General features: G+C 58.8%; 1 protein-coding gene across 34 annotated transcripts in view; it reads right to left on the minus strand.

Moving 5' to 3' along the window:
* Positions 1 to 222: 222 nt before the first annotated feature.
* Positions 223 to 13,590, minus strand: part of AFDN (afadin, adherens junction formation factor) — a 102,053-nt gene continuing 88,685 nt past the window's right edge. For 11 of the 34 annotated variants that reach the window (XM_059699822.1, XM_059699824.1, XM_059699819.1 and 8 more), the window contains 7 exons: positions 13,515 to 13,553; positions 12,340 to 13,335; positions 10,787 to 10,822; positions 6,772 to 6,906; positions 3,810 to 4,290; positions 2,297 to 2,381; positions 223 to 1,888 (listed from right to left, as the gene is read on the minus strand). In XM_059699822.1, the coding sequence (XP_059555805.1) occupies positions 1,735 to 1,888; positions 2,297 to 2,381; positions 3,810 to 4,290; positions 6,772 to 6,906; positions 10,787 to 10,822; positions 12,340 to 13,335; positions 13,515 to 13,553 (1,926 nt within the window). In that variant the 3' untranslated portion in view covers positions 223 to 1,734. Of the gene's footprint in view, positions 1,889 to 2,296; positions 2,382 to 3,702; positions 4,291 to 4,931; positions 6,907 to 10,786; positions 10,823 to 11,319; positions 11,571 to 12,339; positions 13,336 to 13,514; positions 13,554 to 13,590 lie in introns of those variants that run through there. The other 23 variants (XM_059699851.1, XM_059699848.1, XM_059699846.1 and 20 more) reach the window with 16 other exon arrangements.

The raw sequence follows: 13,590 nt of genomic DNA on the forward strand, positions 1-13,590 counted from the left end.
GAGGGGCACCTGCCTGCATGAAGACAATGGGCCCAGCTGAGAGCACCCCCCTCCCCCCCAAATCCCGCTGCATCCGCCTGCTCCAGGGGCCCACCTGGGAACACTGCACCAAGGACAGGACGCCAGGCTCCTGTTTAGTGAATGACAGGGAGGAGGGAGGGGGAGGGAGGCTGATATTACAAATATTATCTTGCCAGTGCTACTAAAATCAACAGCAGCAAATGCACTTAAATACATACAAAGTTTATTAAAAACAGGCTGGGCTGGAATACAGTAGAATGGAAGCTACAGCAGTTGGATGCGTCCACAGTAGTGCAGTCACGAAAGGCCCAACCCGCCTGGAGGGCAGGCCGCCGCCTCGGTCTGAGCCGCCCTGTGCCGTGTTCACGTGTCGCTCACGTGCTGGTGGGCGGGGCCTTTCCATGTGTTAACAGAACAGCAGTTGGTCCACAACATCTCTTGGGGGACATGTGGGCTTCGTCCTGTGGGGCCGCCAGTGTCTCGAGGTGCCTGGGAGGAGCCTGCTCTCCAGCCGCCTGCACCGTGCGATCCTTCACAGCCATGCAGGCCCCTCGCTGCCCGCCCCCCCCCCCCCCCAGAGCCCTGGCCACGTGGACGACTGACACGCACCCTGGAAAGGCTTACCCTACAGTCTCCCCGTGGGTCCCAGGCCGGAAGCCCCTCCCCCTCCATGAAAGTGTGCGGGTTGCTAACACACATCTGTCAGACAGCAACGTGGCACAGAAAAGCCCCGGCCCCACCTCAGGGCTTCGTCCATAGAACATTTGATCATAATCACAAAGTGAGTCACCATTTAACATCACACAACGTAAAACAAAGTGAGGTCCGCCTCCCCGACATCCGCCACACAGTCACAGCTGAACAAACGACAGTGGTAACTAATAATTCAATGAATGGAAATTAAATAACCCTACTAGAGTGTACACAACAGCTTGAACTGCCACAAAAGTCATTCTCAGGACGTAAATGAGGGGCCGGGTGGCAGACCCCCCCCCCCCCCCCCCCAGCACGGGGCGTCGCTCTCGGCCGAATGTAAAATCCCTGAGCAGCGGCTGCTCCTCTGCCAGGACTCACATCCTGACACCATCCTAATGCCGGCTCCTCGGCTCCTCACAGATCCCCTCAGGCATCTGAAATAGTTAACGTTCTAACGCTAACTGCCACCTTCAAAATCACCAGTGCTCTAATAGAACTAATCTGGTATTTATAAAAATAAAATTTCCTAAGCTTAAAGCCTCAAAATGTTCTGTTGAGAAAGTTTTCCCATCGAATAGGGAATAGGCAAGCGGGTCAGGAGGGCTTGCACCTGAGGAGCGGGCGGGGCAGGAGGGAGGGAGGCTGGACCTCGACCCGCCCCCTGCGCAGCTGGTGCTCCAGGCAGATCCGCCCGACTGGACTGTCCACAGCGCAGCTGCCCTCTGTAGTGCAAACATCCCCTGGGCAGTTCAAGCTCTTCTCTGAGCGGGAGCAGGCTTCTGAGAAGAGAACAGGACTGCGTGCTCCCGGGAGAAGGGGCGCGGCCTCAGCACCTCCTGCCCTTCCCCTGGCCCCGGTGGGAGGTCGTAGGAGCCCACAGTGCTTCCGCTGCACGTGGCCTTGCTGGTGAACTGCAGTTCCCGGCTGAGCATCCTGAACCCCAGCCACTGCCTAGCCGGACGCACCGGGGCCCACAGAGCCGGCGGGAGGGCGCGGGGAGCAGAGGCGCCTCCTCCTTCACTTCGTGTTCAGCTCGTTCTCCAGTTCCGTGAGTTTGCGGGAGGCTTTCACTTTGTTGGACACGTCCTGCCCCTGGGAGAAGAGGCGCTGGCGCTCCCTGAAGGTCAGGTTCTCCGGGGCTCCCGCGCCCCCAGGGACTCCTGCCTCGTGGCTGCAGGGGGCGGGCACAAGGTTACTCGTCACCATGGGAACCAGTCACCAAGGAGTCAGTTTAACCTCAGGGAACAGTTTAGTGAGAGAGACTTGTTCTCAGTTAAATCCTGCCCTGACTTTCCTAGAATTACAATCATGAGTAAATTCTAAGTCCACGTAGGAAAAGGGCAAAACACCCTCCTCCTTCCTAAAAACAGCAACTTCCTCCAGTGGCAGCCTCGCCTCGGACCCTCAGCCAGGTCTTCCCCGGGCAGCTCCCCTGAGGGGCGGGCACAGCCCAGCACGCAGCGGCGCGCCCACGGAGTGGGAAACGGCAGGAAGGTGCTGCCGGCTCTGGTTAGTCTCTGCGGCCAGTGCAGCCTCGTGCCCACAGGGGGAGGGAGGGAAAGAGGGGCAAACGCATTACCTTTTAGACAGCTTCTCTCTCGGGTCCCAGTGAGCATCATGAGCACCGGCGAGTGTCCCAGAAGATCCCGTGAAAGAGTTTGGTCCTTTTCCATAAGAGAAAAAGTCAACGTTAAAGCAGTTGCATTATTTCGAAAACTGTGCTCACGGAAAGGACACAGCGCCCACAGAAGAATAAGACATTTTAAGTTGCTAAATGAAGAAAGCGAAAGCGCTTCAAATCAGACAAAAGCTCCATCCATGGCCACTCCCATCCCCTGTGGCCCGAGCCAGCCAATCACTGCTCCCGGTGCTGCCCCAGCCCATTAGGGGCAGAGAAGCCAGCACAGGCGACAGGTGGTAACGATCAAAAGTTCTGATCAGTAAATTCACAGATATCAGGAACCCACGAGAAGAAGCCACAGAAGACTGCCGAGGTGGGGGCAGCAGAACTTTCCGGACACTCCCAACACCAGGAATTTTCCTGCACGGTCACTGAGTGCAGGTGACCTACAGATTAAGAAGCGATTGCACGACTGAAGTGAATCTTTTCAGGGCAGCTACTGAATCCCCCCCCCCCCAAATAAATGGCTGTAATTATTAAACAAAATGTTTTAAACAAACGGGCTACCAAGGCCCCTGGTGTGGACACTAGTCCCCAGGCACAAAACCGCCGCCTGTGTGAACACAGCCGACCTGCCCTCTGCGCCCAGGGCTGTGAAGACCCACAGAGAGGATGCAGACAAAAGGGTGAAAGGCAAGCGAGTGAGCTCGTCTTGCCCAATGATCTATCATTAAAGTCGTAACACGTTGACAGCGGTGCTGACGTCTTTCTATGGGTTGTCACTGAGTAGGGAAGAATCCCACTTAAAAAATCTTCTGCCCGTGACAAGGCCTTAGAATCTGTAGATTAAATTCAACTCTCAGTGCTGCCTCAGCCATGTTCCTGAATGTGCACCCGCAGCCCTGGTCCTGGCACAGGCAGGACCCCAGGCCAGCGTGTGCCCACGAGGTCTGCTGCCTGTGCTGCGGAGCTCGGAGGAGGCAGGACAATGAGAGGAAGTGACCTGGTCTTGGGCCCTGGCACTCGGCCACTGCTCGGGTCTCTGCTGCGCCCCCACAGGCATGTGGCCCAGGGCAGAGAGCCCTGCGTGCGTCAAAACAGCAGAAAGCTAGCGTGTCCCATGACTGTTAATAAGCAGAACCTTATCTTTAGACACCAAAAGTGGGGAAAGGGCACATGTTCAACCAAACATAGCAATTACTTGAAGAGGCAGAGAATGAAGGCAAGACCAACAGTACTTCACGCCCGAGGAGGGAGGAGGCCTGATTGCTGTGGGGGTGAGAGAGGGGGTTCAGAGTGCGAATCACAGGGAGACGAGCAGACACTGCGATCGAGGCAGAGGGAGGTCCCCATGCTGAGCCCACCGATCAGCTCGATTCAGACTCCCAGCGACTGGCCGAGACGGACCATCTCCAGCGCGCAGTGTGCAGATGCCAAGACAGGAGGGAGGTCTGGCAGCTCTGCCCTTTACCTCTAGCCCTGGAGTGGCCGAGATGGTAGAAGCCTGCTGGCTTTGGAGGGGGCGGGGGCTGGCCTGCTCTGAGGGCAGTACTGTTGGCACTGGCCGAGGGCGGCTGGAAGGAGTTGGAGAGAAAGATGCCATCGGAGGCCGGGCGCGGCTTAAGGTGCCCGCGCGACGTCCTGGAGCGGGAGCACTCATCCTGACCTGCGGGGCTCTCCTCCTCCTCCTCCTCCTCGGTGTAGGCAACCAGCTTGGCGGTGTACAGGGAGTCGGGGGACAGGGCCTGCGCCTGCAGGGAGGAGGTGGTGCGCTGTGGTGGGGGGGGTGGCGCACCCGCCGGGGCGGGCAGGGCCGTGGGTTCGTAGCCCCGCGGCAGCGGAGGCCTGCTCAGGGCCGGCTCCTCGGGCTCCAGCAGCCTGCGATCTGCCTCGTCGTGCAGTCGGCGCCTTTCGGCCTCCAGGCGACTGTAATACCCTTCTTCCTGTCGCCTCTGCAGGCGGGAACAGAAAAGTGCAAAGGTCAGACAAGGTCAGAGGGGACCACAGCCACCCCACTGGGCCTGGCGGGGCAGGAAAGGCTGGTCAGTCCCAGCCCAGGGCCACACTGACGACGCACGAGAGTGTGAAGGAGGAAGAGCCAGACAGAGACGGTCCATCGACCCGAGACAGGCTTCCCGCGGCTCACGCACACCTCCACTCCGTCTGGAGTCACTGGACACAAAACCGCCAACAGCACAAACGAAGACGCTCCAGGCACTCCCGGGCCCTGCCTCTCGCTCCATCCCCGACCCCGTGACCGTCCCCCCAGCCTCTTCACTCCTCTGCTGCTCTAGGTCTCTGCCCGCTCCCGTTCCTGTTCGGACAGTAACTTACCTGTTCCTGCTGCGTTTACGGACAAACAAAGCCAGACAGGGGCTCCGTGGCCTCCTACTCCTACATGCTCGCAAGGCCCCGACTGAGTCCTTCCTCCAGGAGAGCACGCTCCTGGCTCACCTCCTTCACTCCGGGGCCAGCAGGGCACCGGGAGCTGCGGCAGCACTGCTCGAGCCCCCAGTCCTCTAACACATGCCCTCCAGTTCTCAGTCTACACTCAGGTCTTCAGCCCCGACAGACAGAAAAGTAGAGCAACAGCAACAAGATATTCAGATGTATTTTGACACATACATTTCTGACATACGTCTGCAAAAACTCCAGTTGACAGTGTTAAAATCATTAAAACATTAAAAAAGGTAACAGCACAGTTTCGTTAGATTGACAGAAGTCTTAGAACACAAGAAAAAGTAAGTGAGAAAGGCGATGAGAGAACAAATAGAATAACCAGCCTGAACGAGAATGGTTCACGCTACAGAATGGAGCACAGCGCTTTTTCAATTCACTCAACCAAAGAACGGATTTTGGGGGCCTTACTGGCGTCAGGATGAACGTTTTTAGTCTCCATTTCAGTGGTAGTGTCCCCCACTGCCTCCAGACAGACCCCACACCCACATACACACGTGCACAAGCACGCACACGGCGAGGCACACACACCAGCTGGTCAGAGCCTCGCTTCTGGAGGGAGAAAACTCTAAAAGCCAGCGCCAGCCCCGATTTCTCACTCTATCTCTGTCTACATTGAGACATACTAAAGGAAAATCTTTTTTTTCTTATTTTCTACACAAAATAGGTGTCCCGTGGGGGTGTGGAACCAGCTCCAGGGGGAGCTCTGCGGCTGCCCGGGCCTCGGAGAGCAGCGGGCGCTGTGCTAGGGCCCCGCACGCCCTCCTGCACCAGGAGCAGGTCTGATTATAGGGCCCGCAAAGCCTCTGTTCTACCCAACGTCTTTCTATAACAAAGCAAACCCATCGCTTTGGGACATTCTGTATAAAAAAGTAGGTTATTCAGCTTCTTTCCATGCTGCCACTCAATCACAGAAGCTGAAAGAAAGTGTCCGGTGTGACCGGCAGCGGTGGGAGAGCATGGGCACAGACCCGCCCTCAGCACCCAGAGCCGGGGGCCGCCTGGTGCGCGGGCAGGGGTGGTGCGGGCTGGGGCAGCTGGGGCAGCATCACACACACAGACCAGGCCCCAGGGTCTCTACCTCTGGAACCTGGGTTCCTTGGAGAGACGACCTCTGTGACGCCATTGCCCCCGGGAAGACACGGGGAGCCTCACTGGAAGCTCAGCCCCGGGACCCCGAGCTGTGCAGACACACGGGGAGCAGGCCAGACTCTGGGAAAGGCCAGGCCTAGAGGAGGCAGACCCGCTCATCACCGTGATTCTACTGTCAGCTGCAGGAGTCCCCGTTCCTGCCAGCCTCCCTCTCAGCTGTTAGGGTCCTACCAGCTCCTGCAAGTCCTGTCTCAGGGTGGGTGGGGAGGGGCTCTATCGATACAGTTCACAGGTCTATCAAAGGAGGGATTTTCAATAAAAACTAGATTTTCCCATCAGAAGTCGTGGCACTGGAGCTCCACCTTCACAGAAGGGAAGCGGCAGAGGACCGGCTGCCCAGCTCGCGGGGGCGGAGCCTCCCTGCAGGCCGACAGAGCAGCGCCCAGCCCCCAGCACAGGCCGAATCGCCGTCACTGTACGTTCCGCTAAAGGATTGCTCGAGTTAAAACCACCACACGTGGAAACCAAGTGGTAAGTCAGAGTGTCTAGCAGGTTATACACCGAGGTACATTCTCCTCGTTCCAGGGCTTGGAGGAGCCACCTGCTCTGTACCAACTAGGACGGAGTAACCTCGGGAAAGGATCTACTTGGGATACTTAGTGTTCACAGGCTGTCTCGCTCTCGCTGTCCCTGCTGCTCCCACAGCTCCAACGCGAGGTGAGCCACACTGAGCCACCGTCACCTCCACAAACAGCAGCCCCGTCAGGAACACAGAGCCGGGTCCACAGGCAGAGACGCAGAGAGCAAGGAGGCTGGAGACAGCTGAGGAGAGGCGGGGCCGGAGCTCCGCCCGCACGCCTCCGCACGCCCTAGAGGACCATAACCTTGTCTTCAGCGTCACGCTTGCCCCGCTCCTCCTCCTGCCGCAGCCGCTGGTCCTCTTGCCGGGCGCGCTCCTCCGCCTCCCGCAGCCGCATCTCCTCCAGCTGCTGCTGCCGCCGGCGCTCCTCGTCCTGCAACTGACAGCACATTCACCTTAGCTTCCTGGGGGCTCCTGGCAGACACACAGCACACACCGCGACACGCAGACGCACGCACAGGGCAACACGGACACGGGGTCAAAGCAGGGCTGAGACACAACTCACACTGAGCGCGACAACTGCAAAGCGGCCGCCTACAGCCGTCCCCACCCCGAGCTCTCCTCCCACGATCCTGGCGCCAAGGAGAAGGACCTTCGCTCACACATCCACGCTCCAAACAAGCACGACCTCTGAGTCAAGTGACGTTAACCAGCTCATGATGAACAGATGCCAACGTCAGACACCCAGGCGTGGCTCTGTGGACACTCAGCCAGCCTCGTCCGTGTTCGTTGTAGTCTCCACACGAGTGGAGAGGGAAGCCTGCACCGTGGCAGGTGGCGGATAAACGCCCGCCTGTGTGGGGCAGCCGGGACCCCATGAGCAGGTGACAGTGCACCTGGGGACCAAGTTTCTAGCATCTTCCCGCACTGGCGCTTGGCCACCAGCTCCCTCTGGACCCGTCGTGGGCTCCATGAGCTCCTTCCCTGCCTGGGAGGCTCCCCCCCTGGTCACAGAATCGCATGGACGGTGGGAGGGCCTTCTGCCATCTCGCTTCTGCTGCATCCGCCACCTCGCTCTGTGCTGCCTGGATGCCCACAGGGGAAGGACCACCAGCTGCAGACCAGGCATCCCGTTTCCAGGAAACCACCTGCCAGGTTCTGTCTCACACCCATCCCTGTCACCACCTAATCTCTCTGCGCACATTCCAGTCATTCAACTCCTGAGGGCACCTCAGGACCCAGGACAGACTTCTGTTGGGTTTCAGCTCCTTTACTCTCCTGGTCGCATTTCTCTGCGACTCACTGCAGCTGACACACCTTCTCTACAGGAACCGAAGGAAATGCTCATTCGCCAGGAGGGCACCGCACAAGGCTCCCCTCCCCTCGGGCACTGCAGCGAGCTGAGCCCGAGGCCACTGAACGCCTTCTCTTCATCCCTGTCTCTCTCTCCAGGGGACCTGGCTGGCAGCGCCCACGGCACCCCCCTTCTCCTCCCTCCCCCCACGGCTTGTGCCCCTCACAGCAGCGAGCTGAGCCCGAGGCCACCTCCCTCCGTCCACCCCCTGCGGGACCCTCACGCACGCCCTCAGGTGTGTGCGCAGCTGTGGGGTTAGCTACTCTATCAAGGGTCCCCTTCCACTGCGAGTGCATTGTTCTTAAACAAAACCTGGCCCTGGCTCTGGTCGATTCTGGGGGAAGCACACTGTGTCCTGGTGGGAAAGGACAGGCTCGGCCCCCAGGCTGCTTCCTGTCACACACAATGACCATCTTAGAAAGAGATTAAGGTTCCACCCATCACAGAGCCCTCTACTTCCTCGTCCCTGCAGTCGAGGGGTGAGCCCGGGGCGTCAGGGTGCGGGTGCTCGGGGAGCTCTGCAGGAGGAATAGGAGCTACGGGGAAAGAATGAAGGGGCCACGAGGAAGAAGAGGCGGGGCCTGCTCCAGGGGCACACAGGCCTGACGTCGCCCGGCAGCGGACGTTCAGAGTGACCAGCACAAATGATGACAAAACGCACCCAGACAAAAAAATAAAGATGCAGCTGATACTGAATATTCTACAGAAAAGCAATTGATGGAAGAATGTAAAACTGCATCAGTGCAACGCAGGTACTTCTGTTACCCAATCACCAGTAAAGCACAGACCCATTTCATGTTGCACGTTCTGGGTCTCATTGAAAACAAATTCTGAGCAAGAACACAGAGCACATCGAGGCAGCCAGTCGGGGCTTGGGAGAGGAGTGTGATGTTAAGGCATCAGAAGGATAACAATCCTCGAAACAACAGTACGAATGCTCCCTCCAACCTAGAAACAGACATTTTCTCCTAAGAACCCTCCCTCTTCTCCACCCCCCAGTCTGCTACGAGGCTTTACACAGTGTTTGTGTTCAAACCCCAGGCTGCTTTTTTCCTTAAAGACAGGCAGCTTTACAACTATCCCCCCAAACAAACCCCCTCGTGATAGAGAAAAACCACATCATCCCGCAGTGTACTTTGTCAGAGCTCAGGAAGGACAGGTCCCCTGGGATCAGAGCCACTGGCAGCGAGTCCCATTTGAGGAACGTATCTAAACGGCTACACAGTCATCGCTACGGCGTGACTCACGACCACCCCGACGGAAAGGACCTGAGCCAGGAACTCTGCAGCCTGACCCCGGGCCACGCTGCCGGCCGCCCACACGTCTCAGTACTTCCAGGTCAAAGGAAGTGTGTGTGGAGGTGAGATCCGTGCGTTTATGATTCTATACCCAAAACACATTTACTTCTACCTTTAATTTATACTTCACTTTCTGACATTTTTACTTAAAAGACAGTCTGTTAATGAGCACATGGTCCCTAAGAAACCTCTGTCCTCTGGGCCTTGGTGCTGTGCATCACCACCAGAGCGCTCGCCTCAGACGCTCCTGCTCGTCTCTGGCACCCGCCTAACCCGGGGCAGCCGCCCGCAGCCACCGCCGGGCAGAGAGGGGAGGACAAAGCCACGCTCCGGCCCACAGGCACGGAAGGAGGGGAGCCGCCCGCAGCCACCGCCGGGCAGAGAGGGGAGGACAAAGCCACGCTCCGGCCCACAGGCACGGAAGGAGGGGAGCCGCCCGCAGCCACCGCCGGGCGGAGAGGGGAGGACAAAGCCACGGAAGGAGGGGAGCCGCCCTCCACAGGCCGGGCCTCCGACACCTAAGAAAAGCATCTGTTACCAGGGGCTGCGCGACCTGCGGCGTAGCTGCTGCAGCCCTCAGCGGCCGACGAAGCAGAAGGACCCGGCAGATGGGGCGGCTCACGGCCCTTTCAAGTTTTTCAGGGCAACTGTTTCATGTTCCACACACACGGTGGGCATGACATGAACCCTGTCCTCCTAACTCCTGGGGGAGGTGCCTGCCTGCCTTCCGCCCTTCGGCTCTGAGCTCTGGGCCAGTTCCCACTTCCCAGGTCCCTCCACCTCATCCCCTCTGAAGGGGCAGCTCTCGAGGAGGCTCCCTGCCCGTTCCTGCTTGAAGCCTTTATATTTAAGTCACCCCCTGCGTGCCTGGATGCTCGAGGCGCCCATTCCCACAGCTGCACGAAGACCCGACAGGACAGCCCAGGAGGGAGGGTCTCGTTGGGTTGTCCCAGAGGAACCGGCAGAGCCCCCATGTCGCTGAAAGGGGAAGGGGTGTCAGCGAGGGAACCATTCACCTGGCAACAGGATGAAGCTGGGACTGGCCACGGAGAGCCCGTCAGCCACGTGAACGTGTCATCAAGGCACGGTCCCTAGCAGCCGAGGTTGCTGTGGGGCAGAAAGAGCACAACAGGACCCAGAAAACCTGGTGAGAACGCTGACTGTGTGTTGGGTGCGTCTCCAAAACACTGGGCCTGCCCGTCTTGCCCAGCGCACGGGCTGCCGTGAGGAAGGGGGACCTGCCCACGCCTGCTCACTGGGTCTCTCACTCCAGCAACCGTCCTAGAGCGGCCTCGTCACGGGCGACGCCCCCCTCCACTGAGTCGCTAGTAGTTCAGCATCTGAAACCCATTTCTGACGGAACAAGAATGAAACGGGTTCCTCTTGGCAAGCGTTTCCCATTTGCTCATGTGTTTGTGACTAATAAGAATACACAAGATCAATTTATGACTAAAACTGAGAAAAGGTCGAAACCATAAACAGTTACACGAAATGAAAGGAGAAAAGCAAAGAAAAACTAAATGTCAGGACAGTCAAAGGCATGCTCTAGAGTCACGACTACAGGCTGGTCCAGGCCCCCAGGACCGCAGCGACTGGGAAGACAAACGCCACTGAAGGAAAAGGGAGTCAGGACAGGAGAGGACGGAGGGGGAGGAACGAGAACATACCAAATCTAGAACAGAGATTGCTGGCACAGCAGTCTGCTGCGGGCGACAGAGGGAAAAAGAGAGGAGGGTGAAAGTTAGGTTCAGCGGTCCCACCACCAGCAAGCCTCGCTCTCCTGCTCCCTGCTCCCGAGGGCCCGTGGGAAGCGAGGGGCTGCGGGCTGAGCTCTGGTTTTCAGAAATTAAACACTGCGATTCAGGATTAAGATACACGGTAACTGAAACGGTGAACTTTCCCTCAGCTCTCTTATTTGGAGACTAAGGTCTTAATCTCAATATAAAGTCAGTAGTAAATATGCAGACGCCTCTAACTAAAACATGAGAAATGTTCCGATACCACAATTCACAGAGGCTCAAAACTGACCGGCCTTCAATAAAAAGTCCATCTTTACAGAAATGTGTAATTATTGACCTGCCTGCCGTGTGTCCACTAGGGACAGTGGCCGGCCGAGGGAAACGCCCCGGGCAGGCACCATGGAGGCCAGGGTCCCATGCTAACCGTCACCAGTGCCTATCAGATAGCACCGACGGCAGAGTCATTCGGAAGGAGGCTTATACTGACGAGCTGGAAAATGCCAATAGAACAATGTGATAGGTAACACCTAGGCCTTCATTTCGGAAACGTCAGGGTCGTCAGAGGGACTCCACCTGGGCTCTGGGCAAAGCTGTCTGCGCATCTGGCGAGGGACCTGCATACTGTCAGTGTGGGTGAGCGGGCTCGTCCGCTCCACGCTGACTTGGCCGGAGGTGGGGGTGGCCGTCTCACTAAGCCACGGCCTCAGACCATCTAGTGTGGACAGCACCAAACAAAAGCTGGAATTAGAAACAAAATCCAAAAGACAAAAAGGACAGGCTCTCGGCTGTCTGTCCTCAGAACAGGCCGTGTCGGGAGGAAAACCACCCAGCCCCACAGCCTGAGGTGGTCACTGGCCTCTGCAAACCGACACCGACCGAGGCCTCTGCTGGGGGTTCTGGCGAGCGGCTAACGAAAATATTCAAGGTGGCAGTGAGCGATCTAGCCCACGTGACTAACATGCTCTGCTTTTCTTCTCTGTGATGCGAGAGCCACAAGTGGTGTGTGCCTGGAGGAGTGAATGAAGCCCAGCTCTCGGTGCCTGTTCGCTGCTGCTGCCGTCAGCTGCCTATGAACACCTGCTTCGAGCTGTGACCCACGAGGAGCCCGCTGCTGGTGAGGGAGCGAAACCTCGCCCAGGGGCGCAGTGTGCCCTGCTGCCCGCCCCGTGCTGCCCACCCGTGCACAGGTCTGGGGCTCTCAGCCACTCGCCCACAGAGCCGAGCAGCAAGGCAGGTCTGCGGGCCCCCAAAGCCCAGCCGCTCACTACCTGTCTAGGAATAAGGCCTGCCAACCCCTCGTCAAGTGACTGCTGTTCACTGACTCCCTTCACTGAAGTGCTGGAGAAGGACAAGTTTGCTTGTTAAACTGCAGTCCCACTGGGTTGGTTTTGTGCTATGAGAAGGACATGCCTGAGCACTGGTCCATCGCTAGGGGCCTCGCTAGCGTCCTCCCCGCCGCCCACCCCGCCGCGCCCCTTTACCCGGGCTCTGCGCTCGGCCTCCAGCCGCTGCGTGAGCAGCATGGTGTCCACGTCCTCCTCCTCCTCCTCGTCGTCCTCGTCCTTCTCCTTGGACTCCTGCAGCCGCTTCTGGAACTGCCACTCGAGCAGGAGCTTGCGCAGGCGGTCGCTCTCCTCGGCGCTGCGCTCAGCCTTGCCCTGCAGCTCCTGGATCTCCCGGCTCAGCATGTCCACGATGTGCAGCTGCTGCTGCTTCTCCAGCTTCTCCTTGGCATCGCGCTTCCAGGGGTCGGGGGACAGGCTGTCCCCGGAGGACAGCTCCTCCTTGCTGACGGTGATGTACTGCAAGTCCCTGCGCTCGATGGTGCGGGGCTGCTGCTGGGGCTGCAGCTCCCGAATGACGGTCTCCGGGGGCCTCTGCAGCGTGGCCGGCTTCTCCGGCTTCAGCGGCTGCGCAGTCACAGGAGGAAAGGGGGCCGGGGTCAGCGGCTGCGTGCGCATCTGGCCCAGCTTCCTCTCCTGCTCCCGGCGCTTCCGCTCCCGCTCCTCCTCCAGCCGCGCCTTCTCCTTCTCGTACCAGCGCTGGTGCTCCTCCCTCTTCTTCCGCTCTGCAGCCGCCACCTGCGCAGACTGAGGCCCCAGCTGGCTGGCAGGGGGAGGTGGGAGAGGCAAATCCATCGGGATCCCGTCAAATTCGCTGGCATAGTGCATGGGAGGCGGAGGTGGCGGTGGGGGCAGGTCCGTGCGGCCAGGCTGGGGGACAGCTGCTGGCGCGGGCTGCCCAGTGGCAGGGGTCTTCCAGCGCCCAGGGCCACTTTTGGTCAGGGTGGATGCAGGCGTGCCCGGCTTGGACGCGTGGTCCAGGTGCTCCTGGCTGGACGCGCTGGAGCCCACCGAGGAGCTCTGGTTTATCCACAGGTCGCTGTCAGACTTGCGGTCCATCACCGCCTCCACTCGGTGGTGCTCCAGGTGATAAGCTCTATCTTCCCGAAGTTCCTCTTGGGAACGGGCCACACGCTGGAAAGAGAGAAAGGAAAACTGTCAGGTTCCAGCCATTTCTCAGAAGAAATTACTAGACATTCATCAACTTTCTGTCTCAGGGAGATGCTACTGGACCGGTGAGAGCGCCGGGCGCGGCTGAGCCTGCCCGTGCCAGTGGCCGCCACAGTGGCAGGGCATTCCTGCGAGGTGCTCACCCGGTGCAGAGCAGCAAGAGCTCTGTCTTCTCTGCATCGCTGGCGAAAAAGTGAGGCGCAGACACTAGGCACCTCA

Source organism: Myotis daubentonii, chromosome 6 (genome assembly GCF_963259705.1).
Source record: "Myotis daubentonii chromosome 6, mMyoDau2.1, whole genome shotgun sequence".
Taxonomy (NCBI): domain Eukaryota; kingdom Metazoa; phylum Chordata; class Mammalia; order Chiroptera; family Vespertilionidae; genus Myotis; species Myotis daubentonii.